The sequence below is a fragment of the Rhamphochromis sp. 'chilingali' genome, assembly GCF_963969265.1.
Source record: "Rhamphochromis sp. 'chilingali' genome assembly, chromosome: 15".
Lineage (NCBI taxonomy): Eukaryota > Metazoa > Chordata > Actinopteri > Cichliformes > Cichlidae > Rhamphochromis > Rhamphochromis sp. 'chilingali'.
Genome location: NC_137942.1, coordinates 20,985,514 through 21,005,513, shown reverse-complemented (window position 1 = coordinate 21,005,513; position 20,000 = coordinate 20,985,514). Strand labels below are relative to the sequence as shown.

General features: G+C 41.1%; 1 protein-coding gene across 1 annotated transcript in view; it reads left to right on the top strand.

The window, feature by feature from the left end:
* The window catches only part of nherf1b (NHERF family PDZ scaffold protein 1b), a 28,178-nt gene extending 21,445 nt beyond the window's left edge, over window positions 1-6,733 (top strand). Inside the window, exons 4-6 of the mRNA XM_080904235.1 lie at window positions 1,880-1,923; window positions 5,265-5,384; window positions 5,474-6,733. Of these exons, the coding sequence (XP_080760361.1) occupies window positions 1,880-1,923; window positions 5,265-5,384; window positions 5,474-5,611 (302 nt within the window). The 3' untranslated portion in view covers window positions 5,612-6,733. The remainder of the gene's footprint in view (window positions 1-1,879; window positions 1,924-5,264; window positions 5,385-5,473) is intronic.
* The last annotated feature ends 13,267 nt before the right edge of the window (window positions 6,734-20,000 follow it).

Sequence of the window (20,000 nt, the reverse complement as noted above, 5' to 3'; positions counted from 1 at the left end):
GGGGTGGAGCAAATGAGTGCATTTAGCTGCTTTATCAGACATGTTATGGACACAAGCCTTCTCCTTCCGTCTTCCCAAACAAGCAGCACATTAAAACCCCGCTTTTTTTTTTCCTCTCTTCGCTCGTTTCTTTCTGTCTTTATTCTTTTGCCAAGGATCACAGAGAGACAGAGATGCTAAGCCACTTCCTGATATCTCCCCCCCCATGTTTTTGATCTGAAAACTTCACCCTTATCTAAAAAAACTGAAGGCTTTAATGCTGAAGTCTCTCTTCTAAAGTTTATTATTACACAGCAACTTAAATAAACCACAAGTGGATAGTTTGACCCTCCCCACCCAAAAAAAGTCAGCACATTTTGTCTTTAATCAGAGGAGTAATAGCAATAATATTTAAATATAATTACAGGCACGAGAGATGCCTCTAATTCCTTGCTCGAAGACTTTCTAACTTTTCTCAGGACTGGGTGTACCCACCACAGCCCCCAGGGGGAGCACTAGCATAGCCTGTGACTCGGGGTCCCTCCATGGTGCAACAGCTGGTCCTCTGTGTGGGTGTGTGGCTGGCTGTGGTGCAGCGTCTGAGTGCCACTCTGCCACAGGAGTTCCCCCCCCATATTAACATGATGCCACCAGCTGTTGGCATGGCAAAAGCCTGGGCACGCTCAGTGGGGAGGGGGTCAGCTGTCAGGGCCAAGGTCCTGAGTTGCCAGGTCCTGAGCTGCTGGTATATACAACAAACCTGCTATAGATTAATGTACATCATCTAGTTTAGTAGAAGCAAAGCTTGTTTCAGATTCTGTTTAGTCTGACTAGATTCAAAATCCAAACGATACTCGGATTACTTTCGTGCATCACAGCAAAAAAGGAAAACTTTAATTTAAGAGGGAGAAACCAAAACAAGTCTTTGATATTTATGCTAAAAATGACCTAAATGATTGTTTTATTACTTAAATATATTTTGTACTTGATGTTTGTATTAAACGTCTCATGATTATTTGAGTTTCTTTGTAAAATGAACTTGAGTAAAAGCATAAAGGGGCAAATTTGTACATTAGCACAATGCTTAAATAATCGTAGTTGGTTTATTGCAGTCAGACCTAGTGCAGGATTAAAATAATAGCGCTCTACAGGAGAAACATTCCAGTGAGGTGTTTCCCAGGTAACTGCCTGCACTTCTCTTCACATGCTGCCCACTCAGAGGGCACCTGCCTACACCGACTCTCCGTGTCAGCGCTCACACACTCTCTCACACTCTTTCTCACACGCACACACACACACACACACACACACACACACACACACACACACACACACACTCTGCAGCCCTGCTGGCCAGCACCTTTTGTTTGGTTTCCAAGGTGCCAGCTCCAAGTGGCCTCTCAGCCTGGAGCTGGATCTGTATTAGGACTTGGAGAGGCTCCATTCAGACTCAGGGGTGCAAACACGCTCACACACAGCAAAGACCTGAGGGCTCAAATCTCAGATTAGCTCTGAAGGAGCAGCTGATAGAAGCTACAATAACAAAAAGGCAATTCTTGGCTGTGCAGAGAAACCGAGGGAGGGATGGAAGGTAACGGTGAGAGATGGGAATGTGTTTGTTTGTTTGTGGGAAAAATAAATAAACATGGGGAAAATTTTTGACTTGAGCTTTTTGAAAGATAGCTGATCGGAGGAGGACCATCTCATCGAAGAGATGGCCCACTGGTGAATTATAGATGATCTAGAGCAGGTGCTGGCGAGATGAAAGTTGAGCTTAAGAGGAACTCTTGATCTAGGAAAGTGGAGCTCTGAAGGACAGAAGGTATCATGACAGTGCCACGGCAGGGAGCCTGAGAGCTGATGCTGATGACTAATAGTTGCTTCATTTTGTTTTTGACAGGTCCGCTGCCAGAGCCCATCGTTAACGGAGGGATGGAGGAGAAGGTAAGACCCACCAGAAGCACTTAGAGGTTTGCTTTAGCAGGGAAAGGTCTTTTTTTCAGACTCAAAAACAAGAAGTGCTCCTGCTTTAAATGCTCTGTTGCTCTTCATGTGCTGCTTAACCCAGCGGGCCAAGGCCAGGCAAGGAAAGCAGCATTCAGCTTTTGTTTTGGAGTGCTGCGCCACACGAGAGAATCGATAGGCTGCTGAAATGAGTTATTAATCGCACTTTCCTGTAATTGTGTGTGTAGTTCCTGTAGAAAACTCCACCCAGTCAGCCATTAACTTGAAATTATTTGCAAAAGTTTGACAGAGTAATGTAAAAAAGAAAAATCCGACAATAGGATTTTTCCCTACGCACTTTGGGCTGAGGCGTGGAGAATGTCGCAGCTTCCTGCAAATCCCGCCGGAGGATTTGGGTGTAATGCCGCTGAGACACAACAGTCGACGTTTACAGCAGGAGGCGAGCGAACACACTCCCAGTTAGACGAGAAATCCGTTACTCACTTTGTTACCGCAGGAAAAAACGTTATGCTTTACACCGAAAGCCACGTTTGCTTACTCACACAGCTCTTTGTTGTACCTGCCTTATATTTATCTAACATCTACACCACCCACATATGACACAGGAGGAGGAAGAACTTTCAAACTCCTCACAGGCGCACAGTTTCTGTCCACTGAAACACTGGAGAGCTTTTAATTTGAAGTGGAAACAGGAAATGTTGAGTCTTTTATAAATGGTATCTTTAACAGAGCGGCCTCGGATCAAAAGTAATTAAGCGCCACCACAAGGAATAAGAAATGGGAAGCAGGAAATATGAACATTGTTCTTAGTCTTTTAACTTTTATTGTTTAAAAATTTCAAATCCTGTTGTGACGAATAATAAAGGAAATTTGAAGTCACGGTGCCATTGAACATAGCTAGCAGGTACCAACTGTTAAGGTGGATTGTGGCATTTCATGTTATGAGAAGCAATCAAGACACCTTAAATGCCATTTATACTGTGTGTGTGTGTACATATACGTATATATGTTATATTAAATATTCTATATATATTTATATATATTCAAAAGTTCAGAAATTAAAGACGTTATTAAACATAGATAGCTGGGCATCGTGTCATCTGAGTGAGCATGCGCTATGAAGACTGGTTTTGCAAGCCAGCTCTGCAAAATCTTAAAAAACCCTGTTGGAGATGCATCATCATTCTCTTTGGAGCCAGTCTTTCTGCTCCAGCCACTGAAAACAGACCAACTACTCTCACTTTATAGAAAACCTCTCTGGGCAAACGCTACAGCGGGTGGTGGCACCAGCTTCAACCTCTGGCATTAGCTTTATTGCTGCTGGGTTGAGACATTTAACCTGACTTTCTCAAAAGGAAACCAGATCTGCCAGCTGTAGATCAGGATAGGTGTTTTTTCCCCGATTTCAGTGTTTACGCTAAGCTAAGCTAATCAGCAACTTGCTTTACTGAACTACTATCTCTGGCTCCTTTTCACATCATTTCTTTTGTCATGTAAACATCCCATCTGCCCCACCTGGTCGTGGCAGATGGCTGCCCCTCACTGAGCCTGGTTCTGGTTTCTTCCTAAGATAAGATAAGATAAGATAACTCTTTATTGTCATTGCACAGTCATACATAGTACAGTAGTACAATGAAATTGGAAAAACTGTCCTACGTCGGCACTACATATAACACAACACGACACGATATGACACATCACAACGTAACAAACAACACAACACAGTATATTAACTTAGTATAAAAAAGAATAAGTGTATGTGTATTGCACACTGTTATTATTGCACATTAATTATTATTGCACCTTGTTATAAATATAAATATTATTGTTATCGTTTTAAACATTGTTACCTCCCCCTAAAAAGTCCAGGGAGGTATCCAGTCAGGTCAGCTATTTACATTGATCAGGGCTATTGCCCTGTTGTAAAAGCTGTCCTTGAGTCTATTTGTTCGGGACCTCAGCAGCCTGAACCTCCTGCCAGACGGCAGCAGCTTAAACACCCGGTGTCCTGGGTGTGTGCAGTCCCGTAGGATGCTGCGTGCCCTCTTGAGACAGCGAGTGCTGTACAGGTCCTTCAGGGAGGGAAGAGGATGTCCAATGATTTTTTGGGCCATGTTGATGACCCTCTGGAGTGCCTTTCTGTGTGCTGTGGTGCAGCTGGAGAACCACACACCGATGCAATATGTCAGCACACTTTCAATGGAGCAGCGTTTCCTGTTTAGAAAGGGAGTTCTTCCTCCCTACTGTTGCCAGGTGTTTGCTCAAAGGGTTGTCTGATTGTTGGGCTTCTCATTGTAAGGTAAAGATCCTACAATAATACGGAGAAAAGATCTTGCCGCTGTATAAATGAGTGGTTTCAGTATTCCAGCAAATTTGTGTGTGTGTGTGTGTGTGTGTGGGGGGGCTGCGTCACAGGAATGCTTTCTGAGGGCCTCTCAAGTAACCGAGTCTTTCGTTCCCGTGTGAATACCTTAGACTTTTATGTAAATCAGGCGATGACTTGAGATAATGGCCGGGTTCGGATGAAGAGCACAAACTGAAAGAAGCTACTGTGTTTAAAAGCGGCAGCCTTTCACTTTGGGCCTTTGTCCAAAAATGCTCAAAGTGAAGCCTGACCCCGGACTTCCCGCCAGTCAGGATCTACATGTGCTGCGGTGAAGTTGCATGTTCCACGTATTGTTGCGTAACAAAAGGTCGAAGAGCTGAGAGGGAGGGGGGGGCGTGGGAGCAAGAGGTCAGAGAGAAATCGTCACGGAGGTGAAAGATATTTTTAGTGGCCTAAAAAACCTAAATGCAGTCAGGATTTACAGGCTTAGTGCTGATTCTTCCTGTTACACTGCAGGAAAGGTTAGGGTTTAAACTCCTGCACGCTGCTGGAAAAATGAGGGAGCGTTGAAAGCTTTAACCAGGAAGAATTTCTCAGATTTCACCTGTCACCACTCTTATCAAAACAAAGATTAACTTTGAGATTTTACTGATTAGATAACACTTTTTGCCCTCAGATATTTCCAGAAGTATTAAAAGCATCTTGTGTGTGTCACTAAATTGAACACATTTAACAGTAAGAAGGGACCTCAGAGCTGTGAAGTGTATTTAGTTGTTTTTATGAAACATTTTTGATGTGTGAAAATCGTCTTGGAAAAACCTGCAACCTGTTTGTCATTCATAGGCGGAAAGTACCTTTTTTCTTAATAAGGGAAAAAATAACTAATCCAATGCTGCCTCCTGGTGGAGAGGTTTGGTATTGACAGGAATGTTGGGAAAAAGTTGGAATTTTACAAATCTTCATCAGTGATGCTCACTGGCATTTGTGTTTGCAGGTGAACGGCAACGTGGCGAAAGAAGCAACGAGGGATTCGAAGGTGTCCGTCAGCCCCTCCCCGTCCAATGCCTCGTCTAACGCCTCGCTCACAACCCCGCCCGCGAACACCCCGCCTGAGGTAACGCCACACAAGACAACACAGAGTGCAGCACTCACTCTTGTTAGAGTTTCCCTGGTTTTCTTACTCGCTTGCTTTTCTTTCAACAGGGAGCAATCACAGACACCATCCCGGCTCTGAACCTGACGCTGCAGCAGGTCAAAGAGCTCGCCCACCAGAAACGCTCCAACAAGAGAGCCCCGCCCATGGACTGGACCAAGAAAAACGAACTCTTCAGCAACCTATAGGGCCTCACCTGAGACACACACACACACACACACAAAGCAATCAGACAGATTTTTTAAAAATTATTATTATTATCTTAAAGAAAAGTTCCAGCCTTTGGGTAAATTATTCCTTTTATTATGCTCTTCATGCTATTATAACCCAGATATTATGCTATAAAATGTCCTACTACCAAGAAAAGTGCATATGCCAATGAGAGAGAACTGCATGTGCAACCATGGCCATGTGTGTATGCGGGCGTAGGTTTTTCTGAGCTTGTGTGGATCCAAGAAGGAGCGCTAAGATTCCTTATCCGCCTTTTAAAAGTTTATACTAATGTTTAAAACACTGAAGTGTCTTCTGATAAAACAGCGCGACAATCAATACATTTCTCTCTGTTTTCGGGAGCAAACCTCTGGCAGTAGACAGAGTTGAACTGCTTTTCATGTCCTTAATTTCACTGGATTTCTTTTCTTTTAGCGGATATCACCATAGAGCTCTTTCTTCTCTAATTATTTCTTACATTTTGGGAAATGCTTACTGATGCCTTTTAAAACTGGAAATCGCTGTATTTTGAAGTGTGTTCTATTATAATATATGTACATACATCATATATCATGTATATTTTTTACGCATATGACTTAAATCCACACCGTAACGAACTCAACTTTAACCCTTTGCTACAGTGTCGTCCTGCCACTCAACGATACCCGCGTTATCTTTTATAAAATGTGAACTGCAGCATATTATTAGTGTAACTTATACCGCCCGTATAACCATTATTGTTACTGTGAATGGCTGCTCACACAGTTCACATTTTTAGCATACTGAATATTTTTATTGGAAATTAGAAATTGTGAGGGTTTTTTTTTTTGTTTTGTTTTTTTACTTATTTCTGTGTAAAGAGCTATAATTGTGTAGGATTTGGATGATGTTCATAAGAGGGGAGTGGCTGCGTGTCTTTTAAACTATATGCATTTGTCCAGTATTGATAAAGGCTATCATTTTAATGACTGAATTATATGAAGAGTTTTTGTAGTTTGTGTAAGCAGTAAGAGATTTCTATTCTGTAATGCGTCGATCATCTCAGCGTTATCCTGGTCTTTGAGAATAAATAAAAGTACTATACACTGTGTGTGTGTGTGTGTGTGTGTGTGTGTGAGAGAGTGTGTGAGTGAATAAACGCCGGTGACTGGGACCTCGACCTCCAGCAGGCCACAACGATGCCGCCACCATGTTATGGTATACTTTGAATCAGCCGTTTCTCTCCTACTTCCCCCTCCACATCGTCTGGTAAAAGATCATCTTGGTTTCGTTTTCATTTGCTGAAAGAATTTTCTCTCCTTGATTTAAGGGTTCATTTTGGGGGGGTTTCAGTCTAATGATGAAGTCTTACTTCATCAGTAGGAGCGTTGAATTTCAACAAATTCAACACTTTGAATGAACAACAACAGTCACCTCAAGGCACTTTATATTGTAAGGTAAACCCTACAATCATATGACACCCTATGAGCAAGCACTTTGGCGATGGTGAGAAGGAAAAACTCCCTTTTAACAGGAAGAAACCTCCAGTAGAACCAGGCTCAGGGAGGGGCGGGACCATCTGCCGCAAACCATTTGGGATAAGAGAAGGAAGACAGGACAACAGACATGCTGTGGAAGAGAGACAGAGTTTAATAACAAGCATGATTCAGTGCAGAGGGTCTATTAACACATAGTGAGTGAGAAAGGTGACTGAAGAAGAAACACTCAATGCATCATGGGAATCCCCCAGCAGCCTGAACCTATTGCAGCATTACTAAGGGAGGATTCAGGGTCACCTGATCCAGCCCTAACTAGATGTTTTAGCAACAAGAAAAGTTTGAAGCCTAATCTTAAAAGTAGAGCTAGCGTCTGTCTCCTGAATCCAAACTGGAAGCTGGTTCCTCGCATACCATTTTTAAATACTCTAGGAACCAGAGAGTGTTTGTAAAATTGTGTGTAAAATATCTATAACTGGTAAACTGTTTATATAATACTGAAACCCCAGCAGCTAGATCAATGGAGGAGTCAGCAACATATAAAATAGTGTCATCTGAATAAACATGTACACTCTGGTAGAGATAAAATTGCATGTGTACAATGTGAATAAACAAGCCTTTGGCATTTAATCAGAAAGACTCATATTTTAAAAATACATAAATAAAATACAACACAATTTTAAATATACGTGTGACGCTTTCAGTGTCCTCATTTCCTCAGATAAAGTTTTCTGAGATTTTTATAGCCTACAAGTCGGGACAGCAGAGTGGTGTCCGAGCCACTCGTCTACCCTCCATCATGTCACTGTGTCTCCAGCAGCTGTCTCTTACTAATGGCCTCGACCTTTCTGCTCTTCCTTTATAACCCCACCATCATTATCACATCTCACTGTCACACCCCGAGCTGTACACTTTCTGTCTCTAGGGTTCAATTAACCTAATTGGACTTCATGACACTGATGGAGGGTGAAATTAGGTAAAATGATGACTCGGTAAAGATACATAATAATAATGATGATGTTTGTTATAATTGCCTATTAAGATTAAACAGAAGGGTGATTGTTACAGCGACAGTATGAATTCTGCTCGTATTAACTAGAAATACTTTGAGTACCCACATAATGTTTGTGAAACTTTCTATTAAAGAACTCTTTCACCTTTGGGGGCAACTAAATAGCTTTATTGTGCAAACAAAAATTAGGAATTTAAATTTAAGGACATCTGATATCCACTCTGATGCTAAAGTTTACACTAATCGTAATAAGAGAGCGCTTTATTTGTGAGTGTTGAGAGTGGAGGACAGTTATAGCGCTGTATGAAACTGCAGCCAGCAGGTGCTTAACTTAGCATTATCACGTAGACTGGTGTATGTGTCAATTAAACAAACAAAGGATAATATATTAAACAGTAAGCAGATACACGTGTAAGCAGTTTCTAGTTTACCTTAAAACAAATCTTTTATAGCACTCTCAACAAAAACAGTGGATTTTTCTTACTAATGCTAAGTTTATAATAGTTATAAAACGGATTTTTGGCACCAGAAACTTTCTGCTGTAGTCGAAATGAACATTCAGGACTGTTAATGCTGCTGTGGGACCCCCACCTGAAAAAACCCAGTGTAAGTCACCCATCTATAATGTATGCAACAGCAAATAGAGCTGTTTTTAATTTGTTTTGTTGTTTTTTAGCTGCCTTTGTTTTCCTCTGCTGGTATTCTAAATAACCATGTTGGAAGCTGAGTGTTTTCATTAGAATCAGAATGGAACTTAAAAAAATTTTCTATTCTTTTAGTATCATTTTATATTTACATTAACAGTGAGTTTCAGTGAGCTTTGTACAAAATAGCTGGTAAGAATCTCCTCCAATCGGCTACTTTTTACTCTGAGTACATTTCAGAGGTTTTACTTTTTCATTTTTACTTGAGTAAGAAGGTCAAATCTTGACTTCAACTTTTGCTACGATATTTGTTTAAAGGAATTTCACCTTTATTTGATAGAGTACTGAATCAATGTACAGACACCCTTTCTAGAGTATCTGTATTTGTACCTAATTGACACCCGTGTGTAGTTTTGCCACCTCTGTCCAAAGATGCACCAGAAGCACTGAAACGCAGACGCTCAGTTCCTAAATAGCAGAGTCGGATAAATAACTTGTCTTTTGTTACTTCTGGTTGAGTCCGAGGACTAGGAAAGAACTGAGTGTACCGCACTCCTATAATCCATGTTTTATATTTTACAAGCCAGCATCTGAAGGCTGCGTAACCTGTTGGTGTTCATGTTGTCTTGAGGTTAGTGCAGGCATTAGAGGTGGGCGGATAGATCCAGATATCAATAGTATTGATATCAAGCCTGGTATCAGATCAGTACTTGTGCAACAGGATTGATACTTTTTTCTGTCCCCATAGTTCAGTATGTTGCCCGGTGAGTTGTGTTAATTATGGGGTTTTTTGTTGTTTTTTGTGGAAATGAAAAAAATATACTTCAGACATGCAATAAAAAATGTCTGAAGCTTTTTGTGTTGACTGTCAGGTCCATTTTATTTATACTGTACAGTACATTTAAACAACAGAAGCAAAGTTCACAAATCCCTCCCAAAAAAAAGCTGAGAGGTGTGTTTTATTGTGTTAACAAATTATTATGGAAAATAAAAAGCACCTTGACTTAGTGGTTAATTGTGTTCAGAAACTGCAAAGTGATGATGATTCATCTCATAAATCATGACGCACTGCTCTCCTTTACATTAGCAACCTTTGTAAGTTAAAGTATCGACAATATTTGTCAATACGAAAATTTGCAGCATCTTACATCTGATGCAAGCATGGAGGTTTATTGTGCAGTACTGCAGGCAGAGTGTGAGCTGAGCAGAGTGTTTGGAAGAATTTATCTTCTTCTCGTGATGCTGCCTTTTTCACAGCCAGATGCACATTTTAATTTCACTAGAGAGCACTACATGCATCTTTACAGCTGGCGCATAAAACGTTCAAGCGCCTCGGGCGATCATTACAAGCCAGCTGCCAGCTGTAAACTCTCCGATTTCCGCACAACAACCGGTGAAATAATAGCACATCTTTTACGCCGCTCTTCCTGTATTAGCACACCGCGATAAAGATAACGACGATGATATGAAGACGAATGGGGGGTGGCGATAATTAAGATGATGAAGGGCAGGTGTGGGTTGAGCGGTGGACCTTCACAGCTTAGGTGCAAACACAGGCTGGTTGCTAGACAACCGTGTCCTCCAGAGGGTCCTTGTAAGGCCTGGAGCTGGGGTGAGACAAGGGGTCAACACAACTCTACCTTCAAACCCCACAGCACACTAAAAATAGACTCGGATTTAGTGTGTGTGTAAGAGAGAGTACAGTGGAGAAAATTACAGATAAAAAGTAAGCTACATGGAATAAGTGACATTAGCTGTGTGGAGGAAGATGGAGGAGGAGGAGGTTTTGGGATGAGCGAAGTCTGACGCATTAGCAGAGCGGTGCGTAAGGCTGCTGTAATACGAGCTTTTTCCTATCTGTCTTCTCCGAGAAAGCCTCATCCCCTTCTGCCTTACTTTCCTCATGCACGCACACTCACACTCCTTTTATAAAAATACCCAAGGACAATCCTCACTATTAATAGGAAGTGTTGTCAACTGGCTCTGGAGAAATGGGACCTGCTGTTCAGCTAACTATTTTTGCAGTCCTTTGTAGTGGTGACCCCTTGCACTGTCAATTACATCCTTAATAATGCAGATTATTAACGACCCTATAACCTGTTTCACTTTTTTAAAAACAAAAGTTATTTTGCAAAATGCTTAAATATGGCATGTGTTTTATTATTATTATGATTTTGTTCATCATCGTGAGCTGTTCCAGAGGGACGCTCATATTATTTACTTGGCTCATCTTTCATCACTGGGCTCTTTTGATTCAATCACCAGTGCGGTAATTGAGCTCCACGCATACTGCAGGTGATTTAGAGGCCTCGGCACCGACATCCAGTGATCCCGCATTCAGCTATTCCCCGGTGCTGACTGCATGTACAGTAAATAAGCCGCAGTTCACCGCTGACAAGAAACCACGTGTGAGAAAGTTCTGATTTAATTTGTCGTCTGTCTTTTAATTTCTTTGAGGTGTATGAGAGCAGTAGACAAGTGACATGCAGATAGGCTTAAAAGCCCACGTCCAGATTACTTTTAATGTTTGACGCTGTATCCTCCTGAAACTGGGATGACTATCACAGAAAAGAACTGCCTTGAGGTAAACTTTTCTATGTGGATGTAGCTCAGGAGGTAGAGCAGGTCATCTACCAATCTGGTTCAGTCTCTAGCTCCTCTTCTTGGAGAAGATACATAACCCCTTGTTACCAATGCACACGTGTGAATGTTAAGTTAAAAGTGCTTAGGCATAGAAAAAGGCTCTTGTATAAATGTGTGTGTGAGTGAAGCTTGTAGCAAGGAAGTGCTTTGAGAGCTCAAATAGAGTAAAGAAAAGTGGAAAAGCACCAACCCATGCATAAATTCTCACATCATTGTGGAGGAATGTTGGTCCACTCTGCTTCACAGCATTACTTTATATCAGTGAGGTTTGCAGTCAATGGTTTTAATTGTCGTACCGCAGCATTTCAGTCAGTTTGACGGGTCATTGCAACAGCCTGATTCTTTTATTTTTCAGCCATTCTGCCATAAATTTGCTGCTGTGCTTTGGGTCATTGTCCTGATGCGCAACACAATTTTAGTCAAGCTTTAGCTGTCGGCAACACACCGAGAGGATCATCTTCAGCTCCAGTGTGAAATCAGTGTTGCTCTGTGGTGCAGAATCTCTAAGATCATCAATAGCTGCCTAAGAAAAATGTACAAGATCTGCAATCACTACCTCTGGGAAAACCAAAACAAGTACCTGTGGTGGATGAGATAGAAAGAAGTAGATGGCAAAGGATAGGACATAAGCTGAGGAATGAGGCAACAAGATTACCAGACAAACCCTGACATGGAAGCAGGCCATGGAGGCAGGCCAAAGCATACACAGTGGAGAGACCACCAAAAGGATACCGAGAAATTGGGATACACTTGGCCTCAGATTAAGGTCGTGGCTCAAGACTGAGCACTTTGGAGGACTTCTGTCGACTGCTTATATCCCAAGAGGGGTGTGAGACATAAACAAGTAAGTTTAGCTGTCGGACAGATATCCTCACATTTGATTCTAGGATACTTTGGGATACAGAGAAGTTCACGGTTGACTCAAAGACTGCAAGATCCTGTGGCTAAACAACAAACCCAAATCCTAACCTAAACTGAGCCCCTATGTTCCTTTTAGAGAGAAGAGGCTTTCTTCTGTCAACGCTTCCTAACAAGCCATACTCGTTCAGTGTTTTTCTAATTGTACTGTTGTTCAGTTTATTTACAAGTGGCTTTATAATCATCCCAGATTAACGTGCAGCCAAATCTGCTGTTCTCAAGATCATTGCTGATGTTTTTCCTCCTTGAAATTTTGTTAAAACACACCTGAATTCTCCAAAACTGCTGCTTTTATAGAGGTGCTCGCGTTTCCTGATGATCAGTTAATCAGGTGCATTTGATTAGCAGCACCTGGCTGTCCCTGACCCTCTTAATTCCCATGGAAACAGTAAGGGTGCTCTTAATTTTTCACATCTCTGATCTTTTTTCGTAATTACTGTTACTGTATGAATTATTGAAATATCTCCGAAACCTGATTGATAAGACGATGGTGACTTAAGAAGTTCATCCTTTATGCCAAATTCAAAGAATTTCTGTGAGACATTCAAGAAATATTGAAACTGAAATTGTCCCATTTGTGTTAGCTCACTTGGATGATTGAGAGAGATCAGCTTCATCGTGTTAGTTGGATTATAAACAAGACAAAGCTCAACAAAAATACTATACATACTGGACTGTTTTCCAGGGATAGTTAAAATAATGTGCAACTGATGAATAGTTTATTAGAGTGTGTGTGTCTGTGCCTGTGTCTTTGTGGCTGTGTGTCTGTGTACACCAGGAATAGGGCTTGGGTTGGGAGAGTACTTAAAGCTTAGCACCATTCCAGCTAAACACCTGTCACACACACACGCTTGTTTGTGCACTCGCAATTGCATCTTGGTGCGCACACTTGTCCAGTGCATACCATACACTCTGTCTGTCTGTCTGTCTGTCTGCCTGCCTGCCTCACTCACACTTGAACATACTGTGACATGCTCAGAAAAGTTGACACTTGTGTCTGCAAGGTCACATTTATACCTTCTCTCACACGCCTGTTGTTTCATTTGGGGGGTATTATGTGTATCACAGTCTGCATCCATCCTTCAAACAGCTTCTTTCACACATTTTTCAGGATTGTCTTTGTTTCATAGTTAAGGGAGTGCATGTAATGTGCGGTCTGTGCATTCTATTAATTTTTATTAAATAAAAAAACAGTAGGACTCTTCAGCGTAGTGGCTTTCTCCCTGTTTCTGCAGAAACAATGAGTCTGCCACAGGTATTCAATAAAAAATGAGCAGAGAGTGTTAAACTCTGTACATCGCCGTGCTCTGTTGTCCTCGCTCTCCTTCTCGGCTCCTTCACAGCGGGCTCCCTCCATCTTTGCTCAAATCTCATCCGTCACCCTGTCACCGCCGCCGTTCCTCCAACCCTTTGCACACAGACATTCTCGGCCTGCCCGCACTCAGGGCCGTATATGGAGGGGCCATCCTGGCCGGGGAGCCACAGGGTTAAATATACTCCCAAGCTCCAAGAATGTCAGACTGCTCCAACGGGGTGATGCACCGCCGAGCACGGGGGCACACAATGGGCACATGTGCTCATTGTCTCATTAGCATAAGCATTTTCTGTTTGTTGCAGCGTGAGCTGAAGTCACAGCTCCGAGGCCCATTCAGAAAATTCTTCTCTTCTTCTGGTAGAAAAAACACAAATTAAGATATAATATTTAAAGTCTTCATACTCATTAAAGAAAATAATAACAGCAGTAATTTGATAAACATTTCTTTGTTATTAACTGAGAAGTAGAAAGCAGTTCTATAGATTATTTATTTATTTATTTTTCCCCACGTTTTTGCTTCACTGCACTTATTCATTATAATATTTTCCTTTTTTTTTTTTAACATGAAGGCAAAATCACGATGTAATTAATTGATTATGCACTTTTCAGATACTATTGATCATTCGGGGATAGCCCTTTCAGCTCTTTTCTTATTGGTTTTTGTCTTATTTTAGGCCAGGTTAGTGAGGGCGGCCTCTGCCTATGCAGCCACCCTTGGAAAAACCCAGAAACTATTCAAATTGTGGTTAAATCAGCTAAAAGTCGTCAAAAATGGCCACTAAAATCACAGAGGTCATCTTCATGGGGGGAAAGTGCACTTTCTTACTTTCACAAGGAAAACTGCTTAATAAAAACGCCACCTCAGTGTTACAGCCGCGTTACGCTGAAAATCCCAGGCATCTTGATTACATTTTAAAATACGACTGTAAGTGTGAACAGCGCTTCTCTTCAAAGTGAAGGCCTCACCCTGTGTGATTGAGGAGCTGATGGACTATCCTGTAGTTATCTGAGAGCATCACTGCCCGTTCTGACTTAATCAAATTTACATTTGTTGTAAACAAGCTGTAAGAAGATGTATCAAATCATAAGTCATGGAGATTTGAAAGTGTAATACAAGCAGAGCAGTAGCTGCTACCGAGCTATTAATTGATGCCATAAATCTAATGCAAGAGTGGAGTGGCCTCTGTAAACAAATCACAACCAGATCTTGGAGGCACAGTGGAGAGTGTGTCTGGTTGTGTGTGTTTATGTGGCTTCACTGCAAAGTCCAAACAGATCTTCTGAGAAGGAAGTGGCTCCTTCTCTCCCTGGACTAAAGAGGTGGGAGGACGAGGGGCTCACTCGGAGATTTGGTGACATAAGAGAGCAACACGAGAGCCTGGAGAGCGTCCACACTTTACGTTCTCAGGGACACACTCAGTTAAGAGAGCGCCTGACGCTGAGTTACTTCCAGGGACAGGTTTCGGGGCACGTGGCAGAGGAGTTAGGAAGTGGATGCAGGAGAGGGAAGGAATCACAGACTGGAGATTATTGAGATGGCAGGAGTTTGAAGCAAATTCACAATCATGAACTGGGATACAGCGGTCGGTCTTCTAAATGATATCACTGTTTGGTTTGAATTTGGACAAAGCGTTGACCAGCTGCTCCGGGATTACTGTTTGGCCCAAAAAATTATTAAAAAACTATCATTTTAGGCCAAATTAGCGATGCCTTGGAAGGGCAAGTTATTGATTTATTTAGCTGAAGCAGCTTAAAAAAATAAATCAACATTGTGTCTGTTGTTGTCTTTATTTTAATTTTACAATAGCATTGGTATGTCTCTAGTTTTGTGCCTCAGTCCAGAGATCGTAAAGTGTTACTCTTATCATAAAGCAAACAGGGCTCCCGCACTTACAGGTCACTTCGCTCCACATGCAGAAAAAAGTAAAATGAGTGAAAATACAAAAATTGAGACTTGGAATAGTGCAATGAATTACAGAGGGCCTTACACCTGGGAAAGTTGGGTTAAAGTCCTAAAATCCTGTGCATGGATGCTTGTTTCTGCCACTGGAGAAAAAATCGAATCAGCATGAAGTACCTGCTCAAACATTTCCAATTTACATAAGAATTTGGTCCAAAATGATAAAGTTTAGACATATATCATGAATGCTGTGGAATTTTTACTTCATGTGTCTTGATGCATGCTCAATGGTCATGACAATTGGCATATTAATGATCAAGGAACTGACCTCACAGCCCATTGTTCACTCAGTGGGCTGGTTTCTGTTCTGTTATTATAGCTTCATATATCAAACACTTTGATATGTGAAGCTATATCAAAAGTGTTTGATATACACTATCTGATGTTTTCAAGTGTCTGTCATTTGGGGCAGATACATACAAAACAGACATTGCCTCAGATCTGAACAAAAGGCCTGAAAGTGACAGAGTCTGATTCACTTTGATGGTAAAGGAAGACCAGTTAATTTTTTTAGGCTTTTATCTTTAATAGTTTTTGGGAGAGTCATTTTGAAACAAACAGCCTCAGATTTCAAGGTGTGGAAAGTATTTGATATATAAAGCTAAAGTTCAAACGTTGGAGATCGACGAGCTGAAAATGTTGTAAAAATTGATTTTAGATGTTATTGGTTATTATATCGAAATTTCTCCTTAATGTCTCACAATTTCAGATTTGGGTTCTTTGTCGGATGTTTTTGTTAGCAATTTCAAATTTTGAGACAATAACCCAAAATTGGATGTGGTGATTTTTTTCAGTGGTGGAAAAAAGCTTCCATAGCTGTGTGAGAACGACGCGTTATGTGTGTAACGCGTAAAGAAAAACTATTAAAATCCCAAATTACTGCGCTATAAAAGGTGCTACGTTTTGTGTTCTTTAGGCAGCACTGCAATATTTGATTTGCTTGGTTTCTTTCCGCATCATCTCCATTTCTACACAGGTGTAAGAGTGAATATTACCAGATTAATTTAATAACATAATGCATAAAAAAGTGCTTCACGCTCATCTCCACCTTGAGTCAACCTTCAAGCTCCAGTGTAGTATCTAGAGCGGGGGATTTTCGCTTGCAAGATGTCACATTCTCAAATCTCTTCGAAAGAACACCGAATTTCTGCCATTGTGTCACAGCCGCCTGCCCACATGCCCACTGCACTATTTATACCAGAGCAGCACAACTGCTGCTATAGGTACAGTTACAGTGAGGCACTTCAAACCACAGCTGCCCTTCCTCAGCTAATAATACGATGCAGTACCTACACACACAAACGTACAACACTCTGCTGCTGCTGCTGCTACTTTTGGCCCTCATCATCCTCCCTCCCTGGTGCTTCCTGTATGTATCATGGTGATGAGCAGCCACATGCAGGCAGGCAGCCCTGACGTGCCCATCTCCCACACCGAGCCGCCTGCCAACGAGCTCTCACACACACTTGTTACATCACGACCTAAACTGTACCGGTCCCAGCTACAAATCATTAAGCACGTAACTGTTTCAGGTGAAAGGACAAACAAACAAGCTAATAAAACAGATGTTTAAGAGAGGAAAATGAAATTTTTTAAAGAGGATTCAAAGCACTTTTTATCAAAGCCCTCAAACACTCAATCACACACACATTCATACAAGTATTTTCAATACCAAAGCATCTTATCTAACATTCACACACACACAATCAGGGGCAACTGTATATTGCCCAAGGATACTTTAACATGCTGACCCGAGGAGATGGGGGGTGAACCATCAACCCACCAATTGGTATTTGAGCCACTCTGAAGTTTTCTGCATCAAAGTGTGTATTAATGCAGTATATTCGTGATATTGTATGACCTGCGAATCACTGAACAATGACTTTAGCACCAGGGTGTACAGCACTCAAATCAAATTTACTGCATCTAGCGCATCAAACACGAGGATTTGATTATATTTCTTTATCACAGACACTCGTAACATGATTTGCAAACTTTTGCTAAATGAATACAATGTTGATTTTATCATTATACTCTTACATTTTGACTACCTTCATATTTAAAATGTTGTTTTAGCTAAATGAGATAACAGCAGAGGTCTCGGGGTGAGATTTTTAACAGACTATGGAGCACTGAAGGGTCGACAGTGAAGGACATTCTGTTTTAGAAGAACTGTGCCCCTCCTGTTTGTCCGTGATGCTGCAGGACTTAAATATCCTTAAGTCAACAGTCGTGCCACTCAAACCCCGTAGGTGCTTGCACCTTGAAAGCGTGAACTCAACCAAAGTAAATCTTATTGTTCAATCTTATTTTAAAAAAATAATAGGAAGAAAAGCTTGCATTTTACATTTACACCACTGAGTTGTGCTTGTGTAATCAAGTTGAGTCGTTATCCAAAAATAGCTCAACAAATTGCGTAATCTGTCTCTGCAGTAAAAATGTTCTTTCTAATTAAAATCTCATCACAAACACAGCCGGGTAAAAAGATTTTACACGCATGAAACACGCCTAATCATTCTTTCCACGTAATGATCTTAAACGTGTCTTCTAGAAATCCCATTCTCATTGTTCAAGCACACACAAGTGTGTGCGTGTGTGCCTCTCCGCAGGCGGTGCAGCATTATCACCGCTGTGTTTTATTAGTATTAGAGCACAGTGTTTAGATCGAGGCGCAGTAATCTGATCCCTGGGGGAGATTGAGCTAAATGTCAGTGAGCCACCTTGAGCTTTGCACTGCTACAGCCGGGCCCACAACAGCATCGAGGGTTACAAGTGTAGCACACAAAGGAGGGTTTCCAACACAGACCGCAGCCTGCAGGGGAGATGGAAATAGACAGATGCAAGACTGATTGTAAATGTAGGGTTAGAAAGAGAAAAAAGATGGTAAAGATTAGAGAGATGGGAGTTAAGAGGAAGTAGGGGAGTATTGCATAAGTATGACTTATGAGAGTAGGTGGCCACATCTGAGTTCACAATAATGACCTTTGTTATCTTAAGACTACAAAGAAGTTATTATACAACAACAAGTATCTACATGTTTTTAGAACCTGTGAAACATTTTACAAGAGTGTTTAAAACAGCATTAATGTGTGAATCCTTCATTTCTGACCATATAAATTACAAGCAGGTAATTTCATTATAGTCCGCTGAATGTCTTCTGCTTCTTCTTCTGGCTGCTTCCTTTAAGGGTTCCTTCGCTGCCTCCAGCTCACCCTATCCCTAGCATCCTCCTCAGGCACACCAACTCTCTGCCTGTCCTCCTTCACTACATCTGTGTATCTTCTCTGTGATCTTCCTCTTTTCCTCCTGCTTGGCAGCTCCATCTTCAGCATCTCTCTCTCCTCTGCGTATGTCGAAACCATCTCTTGCTACTCAGATGAAAGTATGATCTGAAAACTTAAGCCTAAATGATATTTTTATTTAGTTCTTGGATTTTCATAATTATGAATGTTGGACTTTAAAATGGAAAAATGACCATTCATCTTATTGTTGAACTGTTTAGCTGTTCAACTTAACTGTACACTTTCATTTTCAGAAGCATCGGTCAGTTATTCTCCCCTAAAAACATCAAAGAGCCCAAATAGATCAAATTTGGTCCAGTCAGTTTATTTCTATAGCACATTTAAACACTGCAGACATTAACCAAAGTGCTGCACAGCAATAAAAAATCAAAATGATATAACATTACCAAAGTAAAATAAATAAATAAATAAAAAAATAAAAAACACTGTGAATTAAAGCTAAACTGAATCTAGTGTGCCTCTATTTAACTATGGATGTTATTGACCTTCAGCCTAAGAACCAGAGGACAAATGTTTCTTAGAAAACGGAGTGCTCTTTCTTACAGAGCTGCGAATACGGCCGGTGCAGGAGACCATAATGGACAAATGGGATTCATAGCACACTGAAACATAGCTTATACACTGATGTATCCCCACTGTGTTTGTTTGTGTTTGGTAGTTCTTTTTCTTTATGCAAACACAAGGCCGTAAATAGGGCCAAATATTCATATTTATCAAAGAAAGAGAAAAAATTTTTTCCCTTTACAGGTGGTTGAGACCAAACACGGAGCATCTTTCAGTCTGACATTCATGAAGTGTTTATTACTCATGTGCAGGCGGTGTAATAATATGTAATAGTACAGGATCTAAGGAATTTTCTACCATATCAGGTGTCTTGAAACACAGAAGCAACCTTTTTGTTAAAAGCCTGGTCGTATCGGCCTAAAAAGAAACATGAAGCCCGTGGTGTGTTAACAGGTTATTTCTGCAGCCTCTAATTGCCAAAACATTTTTTTTTGCCATTGCTGGTTTTAAAGACTTGTAAGTCAATTTGCAGCTGATAACAGGTCCCAGCAGGGTTCCCGTCTGTTTACACTTGGCCGTGCATTATGTTTTCAG